This window comes from Leucopleurus acutus (assembly GCF_964270905.1).
Source record: "Leucopleurus acutus genome assembly, chromosome: 2".
Lineage (NCBI taxonomy): Eukaryota > Metazoa > Chordata > Mammalia > Artiodactyla > Delphinidae > Leucopleurus > Leucopleurus acutus.
In genome coordinates this window covers 43144076-43163423 of record NC_139143.1, presented here as the reverse complement: position 1 = coordinate 43163423, position 19348 = coordinate 43144076, and the positions used below count along the sequence as shown (strand labels likewise).

Genomic DNA, 19348 nt, shown 5'->3' with positions numbered 1-19348 from the left:
GGCTAGCTACGAAAGAGGGTTTATGTATTCACTCTGAGACTTACACAAGCAAGAAACTTGTGACTCTGCTCCTTCCACTACCACCTCTTGGAGCTCATCCCCAGCCTGAAGAGACCGGCCTGATGACAGGGAGATTAAATTCAAAGAAAACAGCAGGAAAGGAGGAGCTCTGTGACAGCTGTACCAGAGACAACAGGTACAGAGAACAAAGAGCCTGAACAAAAATCTTCACCCCTCAGGGCTTTGCCCTTCTCTGCCCAAGAAAGCAATTAACACCAACAGTGCCAGCAGCCGTCACCCCATCCCGGACAGTGGGGCCTGTTGCCTGGTGCAACCACCCAGTTTCCCCAGAGCAAGCAGACCTCATTCTCAAGGATGACCTAAAACATCCCTTAGCTGACTAAAGGTGGAGTCTCAAAGCTGGTTTGTAATGGAACATTTTGGCTGTTCTGGGGTACAGAAATCCAAGGGAGAAGAAATAAATCTCGCCAAAAAAAAAAAAAAAGTTCCACTACTTTTCCAGACCTCGAAAGTTTTCATCAGGAAAATATATCATCTGCACACTAAAAAACACAACTGGATTCCTGCCCAGGTACAGCACAAAGGCCAAATTCAAACCTGACCAAGGACTCCAGCTTCACATGTGTGGTCCTTCAGCCTTGATTCCTGCTCCCATGTTTCGGGACCCTTTTGCCAGCACCTGCCTGGATACACACTCACAGTGGACAAGATGCTTTCTCAAGGCTCCCTCAGACCAAGTTACTGACTGCCTCCGCTCGGGAGAGGTGCTCAGCCTGCTGCAGAGACACAGGCCCTCAGAGAAGAGGGAGGGTGGCAGGGATGGCGGGTGAGGAAGGATGGGAGAAAGACTACAAACTAAAAAATCCCTGCGGGGGAGGGGGAGAACATCCATCCTTCAAAGACCAGATCTTTTTTCTGAAGTTTACTGGAAGACTTATTTTCCCCCCTTCTTGCTCTATAAAAAGAAAGAGAGAGAAAAAAATGTTGCAACTTCCTTTGTCACAGCACATGCTCAGGAAAAAACAGACCTGACCCATTGCTTCACTTTCCCATCTTCACTAACGGTCAGCTCCATCCCGAGCCCTGACTTCCGCTCACCCAGCTCCTGAGAGACTGGAGGCAAAGATGGCCAGAGCTGGGGCTCAGAGAGCACCCTGAGTGTACCTGCCCACTGGTCTACCTGGGAGGCTCAACACAGGAAGGATGCAACTCCTCAGAGCAAAAGAGAAACCCTGGGAGGGCCCAGAAAAGGACAAGAGCCTCAGCCACAGCTGCAGCCTGGCCAGCCCTTTCTCATCACCCCCTTCCTCGCCGGCTCCAGGCGATAGCCAGTCAACGTAATCCCAAGCATTTCCCATTACCAGAAACATCCCTAGGGAGACCTTGGGTCTTCCCCCCTCAGCAAACAGAAGATGGGAGCCCCAGTGGAGTCCCTCAAACTACTCCTCCCACTGGCCAAACTTCTGTCTGCACTGGCCCCGGGCCCTGTCACAGGTGTGAGTCCATACCAGGCAAAAGTGACCGCACCCCTGACCCCTCCAGCCTCAAGGAGCTCACCCTGAGTCTCTGTATCCTTTGTGGCCCTGATTCCACCACTTTCCCACCACCGGCTCCCTGAACCTCTTTATGTATAAAACTTGGAATCAGACCACCTGGACTACCTCTGTCAGAGGTACTGCCTCTGTCAGAGAGGGTCAAGAGGGAAGACATGTGAAGGCACACAGTCCAGATTTGGGGGGTCAGTCTAGATTTACTCCTTTTATACACAAAGGTGCTTACTCCTCCTCTAAATTTTAAGTTCCCAACGGCAGCACTTCCATCTTATCATTGCAGCAATTTGCACAAAATAAGCATTCCATACATATTTGATGATAAAATAAAGAGGTGAATCAACTAAGTACTGAATTATAGCAGAGTCAGGGAAGAACTATTAAGAGAGGCAGTTCTGCAAGCTATAGGGAGCCAGGTTTTAGAGCTGGGCACGCCCATCATTAATAGCCTCAGGGCTCTGCACTTTTATTCCTTCCGCTTGCCCCCACCCCAATCACTTCCAGGGCTCACTCAAATGTCGCCTTCACAATGAAGCCTTCCCTGAGCCCCTATTTGAAATTTCAACACCACACACGAGTTCCTTGCCTTCCAGGGTCTCCTCCCCTCCTTTACTTTCTCCTTTGTACCTGTCACCATCGGACATTTATCTGATTAGATACTGTCTGTCTCCCCCTGCTAGAATGCAAGCTCCACGCAGGCAGGATCATTTTTTTTTTTTTTTTTTTTTTTTGGTCTGCTTGGTACACTGATGTATCCCCAGAGCCTGAAATAACACTTAGTAAGTGCTCAATAAATAATTGCTAACGAGTGAATGATTTTTTTTGGTCTGCTTGGTACACTGATGTATCCCCAGAGCCTGAAATAACACTTAGTAAGTGCTCAATAAATAATTGCTAACGAGTGAATGATTCTAAACATGTTTCCTCTTCTGTAAAACGGGGACTTTTACTTTGCAGTATTATTTTAAGGATTAACAAGGGTGTACGTGAAACACCTAGTACAATGCCTGATACATATAATATCTGCTCCATAAAGACTTGTTACCAATCTGGGAAACTTTCACAGTGTTGCTAAGCTTTCAACAGTGATCTGAAGGAGACAGAAGACAGAAGATTGTTGTAGGTATCAAAGTCATTCTGCTGTTCTGATCTATCCTTAGGGAGGCGGCAAAAGCCATTCTTGGCATTTCTAATTAATTTTATTGGGTAGTGGGTTGTTTTGGATCTCAGAGGGCTAGAAGGCACCCTAAGGCAAATCCCACTTAGAAAGGCAGGGGTCTAGTCTAAACTGCAAGAAAGAATCAACCCTCATTGTTCTAAATCCCTCTCATCTCATATAGCAGAGGTATTAAAGGGGTCTAAACCCAAGGGGATGACCCTGACTAGACGACCTTCTAGGTTAATCTTGACATCTGGGCCTCCTGATGGCCAGTCAGCAGGGAAGACAGGAGGTAGGCACAGAGAAGAATCCATGTCTATAAACATCGGTTGAATGCCTGAATGAATAAAAATACTACAGCCCGGAGAAGGGTGAAAGAACACTGGCCTGCAGAAAGTGAGGACAGAGAGGATGGCACCCAATCCCGGGATCCCTGGAACCTGGGCTGACCACCTCTCTCCCAGCATCGGGTTCTTTCCCAGCATCGGGTTGTTTTCCCAGCAGTGGGGTTGCAGCAGCAGTAATGAAAAAAGCTCTTCAATACAGGAGAGCCCTTAGATTTACGAATGAAGAAAATAAGTGAGGCCCAGAAAGGTTCAAGGACTGCTGAGAACCACACAGCCAGGTAGGTCTCTCACATGCCAGTCCAGTTCTGTTTCCCCTGCATGGAATTAACTGGTCCCACGAGGTTCAAACCTTTGACCTCAGTCCCAGCAACATGAGGCTCAATACTGGTCCTCTTGCAACACACAGGAACAAGGCCAGCAGACAGATAGATCACCCTGGACTGCATCTGTGTGTCTCTGCTATGTCTGGAGCTGACGCGAAGATGCCAAGAACTGTAGGAGAGCTGGCAAGCTCCACATCTGTCCCTCCCTCAGTTAAAGTTCTCCAAGGGGCAGAAGGGTCATCTCCACAGCACAACAGGAAAAGGAGGGGCTCTGGAACTGGGAGGAGGAGGAGAGGCATCAATGGGAAACTGTGGTCAGGGCCCTTACAAGAACGAGAACTCCGTTAGCAGAAACATAAGGTGACAGCTTGAGTCAGCAGATCCGAGTGGGTAAAGGGAAGAACGCCCAGAAGGCTGTCCTGAGAATGGCTTTTTAGCAGACAGGAGGAAGAGCAGGGAGAGACACTTAGGGGGACCCTCACTATAGCCCTGGCTCATTCTCAGAGAGCCCAGGCAAATACTGCCCCTCACCCAGGGCCACCCCCCTCCACCCTGAGGATCACTGCTAGTACCTTATACTTATGTAGGCAGCATGCACTATTACTCAGTTTTCACACCTTTGTGAGGCAGCTAGGTATAATGCACAATGCCAAAATACTCTCTGAATTTTTTTTTTAATGGCGGCATATAGTCACTACATAGAACTAAGAGGATACAAAAATAATGGAGATGTGGGTCTTCAAGGAACTTACAATCCAATATCTCCACTTCACACATGGAGAAATACATTTAAAATGTGAAAGAAAATGTAAGAGTGTCTTGGCAAGTGTGACAGGGAGGGATGGCGGAGACCTGCTTCTGGCATGAAAGGCTTCACGAAGGAAGGAGCAGCATGTGTACCGGGTAGAAGAGGCAGATACAGACGGGCTGGGGACGGGGAGCATGGGGTGGGGGTGGTAAGGGCGACATAGGACGAATGGGGTACAGGCCACGGGTGAGGGTGTGGGGCTGGAAAGCAGAGCCCCATAAGGAAACAGCATATACAAGCCACTTAAGCTGAGGCACAGCACACACTCAGAAAAAACCAGACTGGGGTCAGATCTGAGAAGGATTTGGAAATCTCCTGAACTCTGCGTCCAAAGGGAACCCATGGAAGGGTTTATGCTGGGAAGCTACATGATCAGAGCTGGGCTTTAGGTAAACTAATCCCCATGCTCTCCAAGGAACTGAGGGGGCAAGATCTCATTCCAGGCCGGGGTCCTCAGGGTCGGCCACATGTTCGAAGGCCCAGCCCACCCCCACCTCTACTCTCTAGCCCTTCCTTCTCTAATTACACCTCCAACTCAATTTTATTTTCTTTTAAAAAATCTAAAGCAAGGTAACCAAAAGAGACCATGATAGCAGGGGAGATGAGGCACAGAGGAAGGGGAACTCACAGCCCCTTCCTCCTCCCTAAGAGCACAGGTGACTGGAGTGCGGCCAGGGGGAGGGGACACAGAAGCGAGGAAGTCCCTGGGAATCCCACAAGGGCTCCAGTGGAAGGGATATGGTGCTGGGGAGCCTGGCAGTCAAAGGGAATAGCAAAACGACATTTCCGTAAGCGTGAGAGTTTGCAAAGCAGGTTACTCTACGCACTCATTTTGCCCCGTGGCCTCCAGCCTTCCTCAGATCCGGGGGCCAGTGAGGAGAGAAGCACAACAAAAGGTACAAGAAGACCTTGCTCCCCCTGGCAGCAGCCTGACTGCAGCAAGCTCCAGGGCACACCGGGCCCTCCACCAGGCCACCTGCATTCCTAGGATGCTCTAAGTTCCACACACGTGGCTCCAAGCGCCCAGGGCTCCCCCTCTTTCTCCTGCCCCACCCCCCCAACTCTTTGAACTCTGCAGAAATCAGGCATGACGAGCAATCTGCAGATTCTTCACTTAGAAACGCTTCCCTCACCTAAGGCTCCTGTGAAGACTGCCTTTAAAATCCTTCCTTTAAAAATCCCTTCCTCTAAGAATTACAGAAGCCAGGCAAGGAGGCCCAGGAGAGGGAGAGAAGAGGGAGGGCATGGCTACTCCAAGGACAGGGACTCCTTCTGTCAGAGTTAAAAATAAACTCTTAGCAATTTACACCCAACTCCTCCCCTCCAGAGGCCAATGGGCCTTGGCAGATAAATCTCTCCCTGCAGAGGAAATGAGGCCCCAGGGGGAAAGACAGGAGTAGGCAGTCATGGAGACGTGGTCTGGGTATGTAACTCTAGCTGAAAGCAGAGGGTCCCTCAAGTCCTACCTCGGCTCTCTCCCATGCACTCCTTCTCCCAGATAAACCCTAATACCAGAAAACACAGAATCCTCCTACCCAACAGGATTAGTACCAACACCTGCCCAAGGATTAGAAAAATCAGAAAGAAGAGAATGTCAAAGTCAACTAAAGGAAATACTCTGCCCAGTATCTATCAGTTAAATAGGTATCTCAGCTACCCGAGCCCGTTTCCTCTCCTCGTTCTATATAGTGCCCCAGGATCCCCGGGCAGTAGGGGAAGAGGCCACCTCGATGGACCTCAAGGGACACAGATCACCAACAGCCCTGCCCCCCACAGTCAGGAGGTAGAAGACACCCATGCTCTCTGTGACATCCTGCAGGTGGCTGAGCTGGGAGGGCCAGAGGGGCCATGGCCTGACTCATGAAACAGGCCCTGAGAGCCAGGGCCCAGTTATTCTTGGAAGCCAAAGAGATGAGGTCACACTTTTGAATCTGGTAACCTGAAGCCCCATGCTGCGGAGGTGGAGAGTATAGCTTAGCAGCAGGGCAGGAGTCCTGGGGCAGGTAGCACCTCAGCCACAGGGCGTGTGGCTGGGTGAGGGCCTGGAACAGCCGTGCTGGACTCCCCTACTCATCCCCACACTCCTTCTGCCAGGGAGGCTAGCTTGCGGGTGGAGTCTGGAGGAAGCCAGATCTGGATGCAAGCACACACACAGTCTAACGGTGCCAAGCCCGCTCACCTCCTCCCTGGCTAATTCAGCCTTCCCCGAGCTCCACGGAGCCTCCACACATAAATCTCGACACCTGGAGAAGCAGCAGCCACAGCTCACTCTCAGCACTCAGAAAAGCCAGTTGGCCCCAAACCACCCACCAAGCTCAGGCTGGAAGAGAAGGGGGCCGGTGGGGAGGGTGTGCAAGTGAGTGTGAGACACAGCTCAGCAGTGTGGCAGGAAGACCTGGGACAGGCGTCAGGGCCTGGCTGTGGGGGGAGACTGCAGCAGTAGCAGGTTTATTTTTAGCCGTTGAGACAGAGGGGCTGAGTGACAGTTCTGGGCCCTGGGCGGGAGGCCCGGTTACACATGTCCAGTGTGGGCTGGGAGCCTCATAACAATATGAATAATCAAAATGGCAGCAAAGTGATCAACTCAATCACCTCCTGGGAGGGCCCGGGAGGGTAAGAAGCCCCACAGGAGCATGAAGGTGGAGAAGCTGGCGGGGCCGTCAAGGGCTCTCCTCCCACGCCCCTCTACCTGTGACTAGAGAGATTTCGCCTTTGCTTCAGGTTCAAAAGAACCATCCCGGACATAAGCCAAACAGAGATGTTCGCCACATCTTCCCGGAGACAGAAAAGGCTTCACCTTCACTCCTCACCTCCCTGGAAGAGCCCTGGATGGACACTGGCCATGGAGATGCCTGGAAACGTCCCTCAAGAGTAAGATGCCCTTTCATACGATCCTTCTGGACAGCTCAGGTTCCTGGCGGAATGAACACACAGCTTGGCTGGTCTTAGAAGGGAACATCAATTACAGATAAAGTTGACCTTGGAGCCACGTCCCAGCCTATATGACCTGGCAGACGGCACATTAAGGTGTTTACCGGATCAGAGAATAAAGACCCCCGAGAACTCTGCACTGCCAGAGGGGAGCACAACCCTATCCCCGCTTCCACTCAGTCTCCTCTTCCTCCAACAAAGTCTTGTGGCCTGGCACTCAGGACCTCAGTCCAAAGCTCCAGGGCTAAAAGCACTGCTTTAGCCCTGAATGGCAGGAAGAAGAGAAACGAAAACAGACCTCGCTAGGCATCTCCCACTCCTCTTGCTTCCTCATTCTCCTTACATCCCTTAGTACCCAGTCCTACGGGTAAGAAGTGGTACCTGGATGTACATCCTAACTTCCCCATAAACTCTGGGAATCAGTCCCCAGCTCTCACCTCAGAACAGCCCCAAACCCATACTATAACTCCAAGTGAATTAGAAGAAGGCACCCATCCGTATGGACCCAGTCACACACCGAGGCAAAGCCTGACAAATGGACAGTGAGTTGGATTAGAGCCCTCCTCCTCCCTCAGCCAGGTGCCCTGTGCCGGGCACAGCCTGCACAGCCAACCACAGCAGCCATGTTTGGCCCCGTAACTTCAAACGGGAAGGAGTTTCAGATGGCGAAAAAAAATGAAGAGTTTCCATCTCTACCCTGAGCCACCAGAACACTAAGATTCTTCTGATTTCAAGGAAGGAGAGGATTCACACCCCACTGAGTTACACAGTCCATCCTCTCTGCTGAGGCACTTGCTGGAACACTCACCAAGTCTTCACACAAGGGAAGGCGCAGCTGGTCAGGGATGGCTATTAATTAAGTGGATGGGAGCTGCCCTGCAACGCAGCAGCGAGCCTATCAAAAGGGCATCCAGGCTGGCCCAGACGCTGCCGACGGTCAGACGTGCAGCAAGTCAGCAAGCTCTCCTGCCTCCTGCCTCCAGCACAGCCCTCCACTATCCACACTGCCGTGTCCCAGGAGCCACTGGCAGCCTGACCTTCTGATGTGTACACCGAGGCCTAGAAAGTTTAACTGACCTGTTCAAAGTCACACAGCTAGTTAGCAGGGCACCAAGACTAGCTCTATCTTTCTTCCTTTCTCCCTCTCTCTCTCTCTCTCTCTCTCTCTCTCTCTCTTTCTTTCGAATCTAGCACATAACCCATGGTATCGGGTTCATCCCTAGATATTTATATCCATACATATCTTAAAACACAAAATATCACTATTCCCCTAAGGACTAGAAAAGGTATAAAATCTGATTTTGGTTACATATCTGGTGTACATCGAGCTGCTCAGTGGCATGGTCCCATCTCAATACCAATGTCCCCGTTTCTAAGATGACTAATGTAGAAAGATCCTAGTGACCAGTTAGTGGAGATGAGTTTTGCACTGCCAGCTCCACAATCCCCATACTCTTACCTCTAGCAACCAAAACACCAAAGGAACCCAAACCAAGAGGAGGTCCCAGTGAACCAGGTCCCAAGACACGGCTCTGATGCTGATACCAGGTAAGACCTTGGATATACCACTGAATCTTTCTGGACTGGCCCAGCCTCTTCCTCGGTGAGGTGGAAAGGGTCAAGAAAGATAAGCAGGGAGTGTTGTGAGCTCTAAGGAACTATGAGTTGTGGGTCTCTTTGCCACTGAGCCTTATTTCATTACCAAGAGCAGCTGCAGCCCCTTCATACACGAAGAACAGCTCTGCCCTGCCCACCCACTTCTGTCCAGGACACTGCAGCAACTGGAAAGGTACAGCACAGGGAGGAGGGGAAAAAAGAGACCCCACAGGATCCTTGGGAAGGCCTCATGCAGAGGAGAGGGAGTAGGAGAGTATGAATCCTGTGCCACAGATGTCAAACTACCAGGGAGAGTCCTGCATCAGAGCACAGGAGGGCCACTTGGGAATCGTGAGAGGACTCAGATGCAGATACTGATGCCCTGTCTTCCCCGCCATGGCTAGCATTCCTCTTGGCACAGACTCCACACATCCCTGGGCTCTGCAGGTAGGGAGGGGGCCTCCGTCATCCCCAGGATGTGGCCAAGGGTTAAGTTTGCCTCCAGCAGTCGTGAAGCTTGGCTCCTCCAGGCTTCTCCCAGAATCCCTTGCACCTGCTTCTTAAATAAAATCCTCAACTGATGATGGCCCAACTCCTCAGATTCCAAGCAGTCAAAACATCTTAATTATGAATACCAATACCTTCATCCTCTAAAAAGGACCCCTTCATTTCCCAGGCACCCATCAATATTTGGTCCTGAGGCCTGGGGCTGCTTTTCTCCCCCTTTTGTCAGCCACTGATCCCACATCTTAGCTGGAGATTATTTTCAAGCTCTATCAAAGCCCAGAATTCATAAGTGAAAAAGAACCATGAGCAGCCCCGGCTTTGATCCTGCCTCAGTGGATGTCAAGAGCCCTGCTGCAGTAGACAGCAACCAGGGTAGGGCCCAAAGCAAAGAACAGGGTCTCTGAACCCAGAAGCTACACCTTCCCTCAAAAAACCACAAGCCCCAACCTTAGAGATTTGTAACCTTTCTTTATAACATCCTGTTAGTTTACTCCATGCTCCTCAAACACTTTAAAACCTGCTTTTAACACAAAGATCGGTTAGGCTCAATTCTGAGTCACCAGCCCCACTTGCTCCTTACCAACTGATCCACTCTCCCCTCAGCTGCCCCGAGGGCAACGCCACCATCACCTCCTGCAGATGTGCTCATTCCTCAGAGACTGTCCTCAGCTCCTTCGGTCCTCACAGATTGCCTCTTCAAAGTTCTTCTATTCCCAACCACACAATTTAACCCCTAGACCAGCAAAGTACAATAGAACTTTCTACAAGGTCAAAAATGTTCTTCTCCACTGTCCAATTCAGTAGCCATTAGCCACATGTAGCTACTGAACACCTGACATGTGGCTAGCAACTGATTTTTAAATTTAGCTTAGCTTAATTTAATTAATCAATTTTAGCTAATTTTAAATAGCTATACATGGGCATTGGCTACCATACTGGACAGTACAGCCCTAGACTACATTTGTTAATTTCACCTTCTCCAAATAAGCTTCCTGACCTCCAAAATTTTAAGGCCACTTTCAATGTCTGTATCCTCCATACAACAAAGCATATGGTAGGATGCTCAGAGAATTGTTAACTACTGTAACAACAGTGGAGATAAAAGAGATTGGTTGATTAATGAAACTTTCCTCACCTTGTGATTCCATCCAGCAAACTGCCCCTCACCCAGCCACAAACTCTCTTGCTCCCCGACCGGGGAGCAAGAGGCGTGCTGGAGAGGGTGCAGCCTGCACTGTGGGGATGTGGGAGCCCCGGCTCTCCCTCTCAACCATGAGAGGTTCTGATCAGCTCCCCTTCAGAACACCAAGGAAGCCACATGGCGGTGACACAAAGTCACCTGGAGAGGGAGGACTGCTGGAGAAAGGCAAGGAGAAGGAACAGTACTTTGTTTCCTCTAATCCACACAACGGAAAGACAAACAGAGATAAGTTATGACAACATTCTATATTTTGTAAAGCAATAATATGCTTCACCGAATCAGAGTCACACGGCAGAGAGGGACAACGGTGCTGGCTTTAATTAAATTTGTTCAGCTAATACCTAGGAGTCACCATGACACAATGAAGCAGTAAGCAACTGAGGAACCCCACAGGGAATAGGACCAATTACTGCACAAGTGAGCTGAGACCAGGCGTCCCTACCAAAGAAATAGTGAATAGAATTCTCATGTTCTTGCACAAAAAATACTACTAGTAAATAAGGTTTCTAGCAAACACTTCCTAAAAAGGGGAGGGTGTGGTAAAAAAAAAAAAGTTTGTTACTGAAGATTCAAAACTCATGGAGCTGCTGAGTTGGTTTATAAGCTGCCTCTCCAACTCTGGCAACCTCTGCTGGGAAGCCGCTAAGTCCCTACCCAGCACCCCCTGGCCGACAGTCAAGGAGGGCCTGCGGTGACAGTAGCTCCTCGGGCTTGAGAGGCTCTGGAGCAGCAGCCCGTCCCAGGGCCAAGCCTGCTGATGTCAGTGCAGTACCCAAGTGGGAAGCGGTCAGGCGTCCTGGGTGCTAATCCTGGTTCTGCCCAGTGCATGGCTGTATTACCTCAAGCAAGCCTTTGCTCTGGGCCTTGGTTTTCTCATCTGCAAAATGAGGGGGTTGGATGAGATGACCTCTAAAGTCCCTTCCAACTCTGAGAGAAGTATAAGTATGACTCAGATCTTCGCAAAAGCAGCCAGGAGAGATGGTGAGGCAAGGTCATAGCACCCACCAAAAAGCATGTAAATGTTACCTCTCTCAGGTGGAGGTAGAGAAATAGCAGGGCGGAACGGGACTATTTTTTAAAGCACTGATTACATTTAATAGGACTAAGAGGTCACCAGACCACAGACAGGGAGCAGGGCATCAAGGCAGCCGCCACCTCTCACCAACTCTCAGGGCTGTGAGATAGCAGATATCAGAACCCCCATGACAGGCCCTGCTGCTGCTCTACAGCTCTTTGACCTAACTCCCCAGGAATGGCCTAACACCCCGGGTAGAGCAGAGGTCTCCTCCCTTTTTCTTCAGGCACCTTTCCGATGAGGCAATCCCTCCTGCCCCACCACATCTTCCTCCCTTGCTTAATAATCAAAACACTCCTGGTTTTGAAAATCATTTCAGTACTCAGCACCTATGGTTAAGTTAATCAAGATTCAAGATCTAGAAATCTCTTTGGTGTGTGTCTCTGGAACAGAATTCTTTGAACCAGATTCCCCCCACAGCTATAATTATGTCTCAGCCAGTATTTGGATTTTGGAAGCGCTGTTGACACTGCTATCAGTCTCTGAATGCCTCATCCCTTCTTTCTTCCTCTATTATTAAGTTTTTACACAAAGATATGTGGGAAATCTACAGTTTAACAGTTGAGTCAACTTGTAAGATCTGGGAGCAGGCTGCCTGTCAAAACACACTCCGACTTCAATCTTCATCCACTTCTAACCTGAGAAGGACAAACTATGAGTGTTATTTAAAATACTCCTGGATCTTTAGCACAGGGAGATCAGCTCGGTGCTTTGTGACCACCTAGAGGGGTGGGATAGGGAGGGTGGGAGGGAGGGAGATGCAAGAGGGAGGAGATATGGGAACATATGTATAGGTATAGCTGATTCACTTTGTTATAAAGCAGAAACTAACACACCATTGTAAAGCAATTATACTCCAATAAAGACGTTAAAAAAATAAAACAAAATAAAATACTGCTGGATCTTTCCTTTCAAAACCATTCAAAGGGAGAAAAAAATCCAAATCTCTCTCCTATTAATTACAATAGAAATCTGAATTGCCACCCAAAAGCATTTTAGAGGGTGGTTTTCTGTGTCTATTAAATAGAATAAGGAGCAGAAGTTGAGAGCTTTTGTTCTGAAGTCTTTATACCATATTCCAGCTATCCAAGAAGATGAGCAGCCAGTGTCCCCAAACTGCTGATGGGTGAAGGCAGATGGCGTCTCAGAGGGGATAGAAAACTCTCCTGGAAAGAATGTCCGTCACTTCCTCAACAGTACAGGTTAACTGTGGTCAAACAGTATTCACTCAACTCCACTCCCCGAGGTCAGAGCCACGGGGTCAAACAACCACTCTCCTTCCCTGCCCCCAGTTATGAGCAGGGAAAGAACGGTCTAAGGCACAAGTATTAAAGGGTTCAGGATACTGATATATTCCTTCTCCAAAAGTCGACATCAAACAACCAAAAGCCCTCAGCAACAGCTTATAGTAAAAACCAAACAAATCTGACAGTGTTGAGGCTAGCTGAAGTTCTCCCCCAAAAGGGAGGATGAAAGCAGCAAGAAAATAATTTCAGAGGCCTTAAAATCTGTTAAGTTGAACATGTTTGTCTTCTACAACCCCCAAGTACCAGGGTCTTATTCTATCTAATTATATATTCCAACATTTCCACCCATAACACATATCTGAGTTTTGTATGAATAGCTGAAACACAGCTAGCCACAGGGATTGAGGGGGAAAAGAAAATATAACGCAGGAAGTATTTTACTCCTCCTCCAATCATTAAGACACCCCAGGGGAAAAAGGCGTTTTGGGTCACCTTTAGAGATGTGGTTTGATCTGAAACCCCTCTTTGGGGAAAACCTTCTTCATGACCCTGAACATTGGCTCACACTGCACTGGCGACTCATCAGACCTCCAAGTCCATTCTGTTTAACTTCCGAAGTAGATACTCTCACTGAAATCCCCATTCTCCCCCCTACCAGATCCCCTTAAAAAAGAAAAGAAAAAGAAAGAAAGAAAGAGGTTGGTTTTCCCCAGCTCTAGGAAAACGCACCCTCCTCTGTCCACCAATCGCCCTTGTCCAGGACTCAAGTGGCCATCTCCGATTTGCGGAGTCAGCACTGGGCCAAGCCGTGGTTTACGGACCCGGTTTACAATGATCAATGGAGCTATGGGAACAGCAGACACCGCGAAGGAGCCTGCTGGCCTCCCATCTGGAGCCTCACAGGCACTGAAGGTAGGAGGGGGCACGCTCTCGGATCAAAACAAACCCTCCCCCGCGCCCGGGGCGGTCGCGGTGGGGATGGGGGGGTGTCGGTGTCCCAGCGGAATCTCCAGTCTTGCACCTCCCCGGCCGGCGCGCCCCAAGGCAGCACAGCCGCACTCGCAAGGCCCAGGGAAGTGAAATCACACATTCCGGCTCCCAAATAAGGAGCGAGGCTAAATAAACCTCTGAGATACGACTTCTCCAAACCAACCGACCAACCAGCTCAATGAGTAATGGACCTTTTGTGCCCACAGAAAGAAAGAAGGGAGGAGAGGATAGGGAACCACAACCCCCGAAAATCACTTCCATGAGACTAGGGGGAAAATTAGCAGAAGTGGTCCCGAAGCCAACCGTTGCGACTCGGCTGGATGCCGCTCAAACCCAAAATGGCAGGGTCCTCACGAGTCCTCTCGAGTCCCCGCCACTCACACCCGGAGGTGACCGGAAACTCGGTCTCGGCTGTGTGGTCCGCCGGGACCTGACCTTCCCGCTGCCCCCCGCCCCCTGCCGCGCACTTGGCACCCCTCACGCGCGCGGGACGGGCAGCCCCGCCGCGGCCACTCCTCCGCGGCTCCGACGCCAGACCGAGGAAAGCGTCAGCGCGACCACGCTGAGCCACCGAGAGCTTAGGCCGCTGCGGAGTGTCAGGGGTGTCCCCGGGAGACCCCATCCGCCCGTCCTCCCCTCCCTCGGGCCCCAAACCTACTTTTAGGGCGAATTTCTCCTGGGTCCTCTTGTTGAAGATCTGCAAAACTTTCCCGTTGATGCCCAGTCCCAGGACCTGGGTGGTGACCTTGTAGTCGTCGATGATGGCGTTCTTCTTGATCTGCAGGCTCGACTTGACGTGGAACTGGGGGAACTGCTGCGGGGGCTGCGGCGGCGGCTGGGCCGGGGGGTGAGGTTGGGCCGGGGCGGGGGGCTGCAGCGGCGGCGGCGGCGGGTTGGGGAACATCGCCGGCGTTGGACAGCATGGTGCGGTGGCGGCGGCGGCGGCGGGCTGGGGAACAGCACCGGAGTTGGACAGCATGGTGCCCGTAGGCGCGAGAGCAGCGGCGGGAGGGCCCGCGGCGGGCCCCTCCTCCGGCTCCGGACGGGTTCCCCGCCACCCCGAGCCCGGCTGCGAAGTTTGGTCCGGGCTGGAGCCGACTTCCCCGCCCCGGCCCGGCTCCAGGCTCGGCGGGTCGCGGGGCTCCGTGGGTCCCGCTGTGCGCCGCTGGCGCCCACCGGCCCTGCTCCCTCCCTCCCACCCTCACCCCGGGGGCCAGGCGCTCGGTGGAACGCGGGACGGAGGGGCCCCGGCCGGGGGGGAAGCGGCCGCGCGACAAAGTACCCAGCCCGAGGGCCGGCGGCCGCGTCACAGCCTCGTCTGCGTCCGGGGCCGGTCCTTAAAGGGGAGGGTCGGAGGGGGCAGGGCTTGGGGAGGCGGGACGGAGCTGGGGAGGCGTGGGCGTGGGGGAGGGGCTGGCCTTAAAGGGGAGGACGCGAGGCTTCCGGAGCGTGAAGGGCCAAAGCTGGGGACTGGGGCTGGGGACAAGGAGCGGGGACCGAGAAATCTTAGTTCTTAAATAATCAGGGCCACGCAAAGGGAAAGGGGAGGCGTATGAAAGTAGCTGCATAATCAGATAGATAATCCACTTTTCTCCAATTGTCTGGCTCTTTTAGAGAGCAGCAGCTGAGGGTGTATTTCGAAGGCGGGGGATGACTAGCAAGTATGCGCCAGATGAGACCTCCGGGGTGGCCTGGAATTACGGAGGCCACTCATTCTCGGAATAGGGTGAGGCAAATATGGAATATTTTAACTTGAACACTTTCCTCTGAGTTTTGCATTTCTTTTCTCACAAATTCGGTGCACCTCTCCCAGTGGGAAGAATAGGGTGTGGAGAGAATTCCCTGAGACAATGTACCAAAAAGGGAAGGTCTGGGGAATAGGTCCTGATTTCCAATGTGGAAAAGTTAGGCCCTAAACCTACAGCCATAAGAAATGGGTATTTTTGAAGAAGCCAAGTTCTAGTCCAATTTAGCCCCCTGTCTCTGAGGAAGATACTAAGGATCTAGCTGGACCTAAGCATAGCCCAGATCAGGGGAGGAGATTGGGGAGGCCCTAAATTTAAGCTGCCAGAGGGTGTTGATACATATTCTGATGGGCTTTGGGGGATGATCATGAAATAAATTCCTGCTGACCTCCTCCCCACTCTGACTAGTAAAACAGCTCAGAAATAAGACAAGGAGCCTGAGGTGAAGACAAAACCTCAGCTTAATTACTGATAAGGCCGAATTAGAGAATGTGACTTTACCTGTGGCCACACGTGGCCCCTAACACGTTCCCCCAACACTCTAGAGCCCCCTTGTACAGGGAGACCTAGCTCAGGGAGAAGCAGAGGAGGGAACATCCTAAGGAGAGGTGCCCTGGGGACCGAGCCCAGGCAAGCATGGAGTGAAGGGTAGCCTGAAAGGTAGAAGTTACCCTCTTAGCAGAGTCCCTTCCTGGGACTCACTCCAGGGCCCACTCCATGGACCAAGGAGAAATATGAGTCCCCTAACACAAATACTCGCTCTTTCTGAGCACAGTTAATTTAGTGTACACCTTGACTTTGTGCAAGGTGCCGTGCTCAGGCCTGCAGTGGTGGATGGTGTTGATCTGTGGAGGAGAAGAGAGGTACAAGCAGACAGCATCAAGAGAGTGGCACTGACACAAGTCTGGGAGGTGAGGGCAGAGGGATTCTCCTCTGCAATAGCAGGTGGTGGAAGCTCTCCTCTCATGCTAGAAGGTGGATAAGTTAGACAGTTCCCCATTCCTCTGACTCCTCAAAGATAAAAAGACAGCCTACGGCCACAGAGATTGGAAAACACCTCACCCGTTCTGCAGCACTACTATCACTTCCCTTAGGCGCACAAGGGAGAAGCCCAAGGACTGAGAGAAGGACGCAGGGATGGGGAGGTGGAAGCACCTGCTCCTTGCTTCTCATCTCAGCTGGGCTGGGGCTGTGCAGGGCTGAGAGTTGGTCTTTTTTCCTCTGCAGAAGGTCACCAGTGGCTTCCTACTGCCTGGTACTGAGTTTTCACCTGCTTCCCTCCACACGGCTAGAAAGAGGATAAGCTCTTTTTGCCCTTTCAGAGACAGAAGGCACAGTGGAAAGAGAACAGAATTTAGAGACAAATAACCTGAGTTCAAGTCTCTCCTCTTTGTATCTGAAACAAGGAGAAAAATAATAAAATTGAATATCAGGGCTGAGTGAGAATTAAATGAGGTAGTGTTCATGAGAACTCCCCAAAAGCTAGAAATGATCATGAAATAGTAAATCTTATAATGACTGAGGCATTGCTGGCTTGCTCCTCTGCTCTGTGCCCACTGCATGGGGATCTGCCCCTGATATCAAAGCTGCCTTCCTATCTAGCTGGGACTCTGGGGAGATGCTGCAGCCCAGTGACCTAGGAATAACTAGACAACTGAAACCACAGCTGGGGCTTCCGTCTGGAATTACAAGGACCAGTTAGGCCCAGGGGGCACACAAGGACTCAGTACATAGAGATTACAGAAGCTGCACACACAGCACCCAGAAAACATATACATATATCAACACAAAGACATAAGTGCAATGTGCCTGGCATGTAACAGACACGAAATAAATGTCTAATGGATGGATAATAACTGGGGAGTGAGATGGGCTAAAGGAAGAACCTAAGATGGGCAAGAGATCCAGAGTCTTAAGTTCCATTCCAGTCCTAACTAACTATGTAACCTCATGCAAGTCCCGCGCCCTCTCAGTTCCCTCTTTCTCATCTGTCCAACAGTGATGTTAACATCTGTCCTGCCTCCCTTGTAGAGCTATTGTAAGAATAAAATAAAATATTTTTCCTTAGGACATGGAAGTCCAAAGTCCTATTTGTATAATACCAAGCTCTCAACCATCTGTAATGAACTACTTAAACAATTTTTATGGATATGTAGAAGCACTTCAAAAGTTAAAAGTCTATGCAAATAGAAAGTACTATTTTTCTCTACTATTGACATGCAAACACATATGCCATGAATACTGTACACACAAAGACAATTGAAAGACCTCAGGTACATAGAATTTGGTTAATTATAATCCTCCTCATCATTGAGTCATTGGTCCATCTCTGCTTTTATTTAATTAGCTATTAGTTTGGTTGTTTTGTTTTGTTTTGTTTTGGGGCAGGTTTTTTGGCTGCGCCTTGCAGGGATGTTAGTTCCCTGACCAGGGATTGAACCCAGGCCATGGCAATGAAAGTGCCAAGTCCTAACCACTGGACCACCAGGAAAGTCCTTCGTTATTTTTAATAATGCAGTAGGCACCTGTGAATCCACTACCCAAAATGAAAACTAGCACTTTGACAGTAGCATACATCTAACTAGGTGGTTCCTTCATTCATCCCCAACCCACCTCTGTTTTCTCTGGCCAAGATAAACATTATCTTGAATCCTAGGTTCATTATTCCTTTCCTTTCCTTTTATGTAGTTTTATTTCATAAGGACACATAAAGGTGTCTGACCTTCATAAAAGGTGAAGCTCATAGTGTCTTAAAAGGGAGGTGGATAGGGTTCCCTGGTGGCGCAGTGGTTGAGAGTCCGCCTGCCGATGCAGGGGACACAGGTTCGTGCCCCGGTCCGGGAAGATCCCACGTGCCGCGGAGCGGCTGGGCCCGTGAGCCATGGCCGCTGAGCCCGCGCGTCCGGAGCCTGTGCTCCGCAACGGGAGAGGCCACAACAATGAGAGGCCCGCGTACCGCAAAAAAAAAAAAAAAAAAAAAAAGGGAGGTGGATATGGGTGACTTTATCAGAAAGATGAGGTTAAAATAAGGAAATGTCTTGTCATAGTTTCAGAGTATTCGCCACCTCCTCATGATGATGGTGACGATGATGATAATGATGGCGATTATTGAGTGCTTACTCTATACCCAACACTGTGCTCAGCCTGCCATTGTCTCATTTAAATCTCATGAGGGTCTGTGGTAGAGATTGCTGGCTGTTTCCGCCAGTATCCATTTCCCCCTCTTTGATAGTAAATAATCTTCAGTATTTAGCTAAGCACATGACTGCCCGGAATAAAAACTACATTTCCCAGCCTCCATTACAGCTGTCTGTGTTCATGACTTGTAAATGGAAGCTGTTGAGAAAAGAGGTAAGTCCTCCTCCTTCTCGTCCTCTTTTCTCCTTCCTGGTGGCCGGAATAAAAATGTAATGGCTGGAGGAACTTCCCTGGTGGTCCAGTGGTTAAGAATCCATCTTGCGATGTAGGGGACGCCAGTTCAGTCCCTGGTTGGGGAACTAAGATCCCACATGCTGCAGGGCATTACTAAGCCCGCGCGCCACAACTACTGAGCCCGAGTTCTGGAGCCCTCGCGCACCACAACTAGAGAGAATCCCGAGCACTGCAGCGAAGAGCCCACGTGCAGCAACTAAGGCCCAATGCAGTCAATAAATAATTTTTTTTTTTTTATGTAATGGCTGGAGCTTGAGCAGCCATCTTGAATCATGAATTTGGAGACCACAGGTTGAGGATGACACAGCAAAAGGATAGAAAGAGTCTATGTCCTTCTATCCATGGAGTATGCATAGAAGATGGAGCCTGGATCCAACGTATCAGCCCTAAACAACTTACCCAGCCTTTATATGAAA

The 19348-nt window shown here is 50.3% G+C and overlaps 1 protein-coding gene across 1 annotated transcript in view; it reads right to left on the bottom strand.

The window, feature by feature from the left end:
• The window catches only part of MAPKAPK2 (MAPK activated protein kinase 2), a 45287-nt gene extending 30358 nt beyond the window's left edge, over positions 1 to 14929 (bottom strand). Inside the window, exon 1 of the mRNA XM_082832930.1 lies at positions 14414 to 14929. Coding sequence (XP_082689056.1) covers positions 14414 to 14734 — 321 coding nt within the window. The 5' untranslated portion in view covers positions 14735 to 14929. The remainder of the gene's footprint in view (positions 1 to 14413) is intronic.
• Positions 14930 to 19348: the final 4419 nt, after the last annotated feature.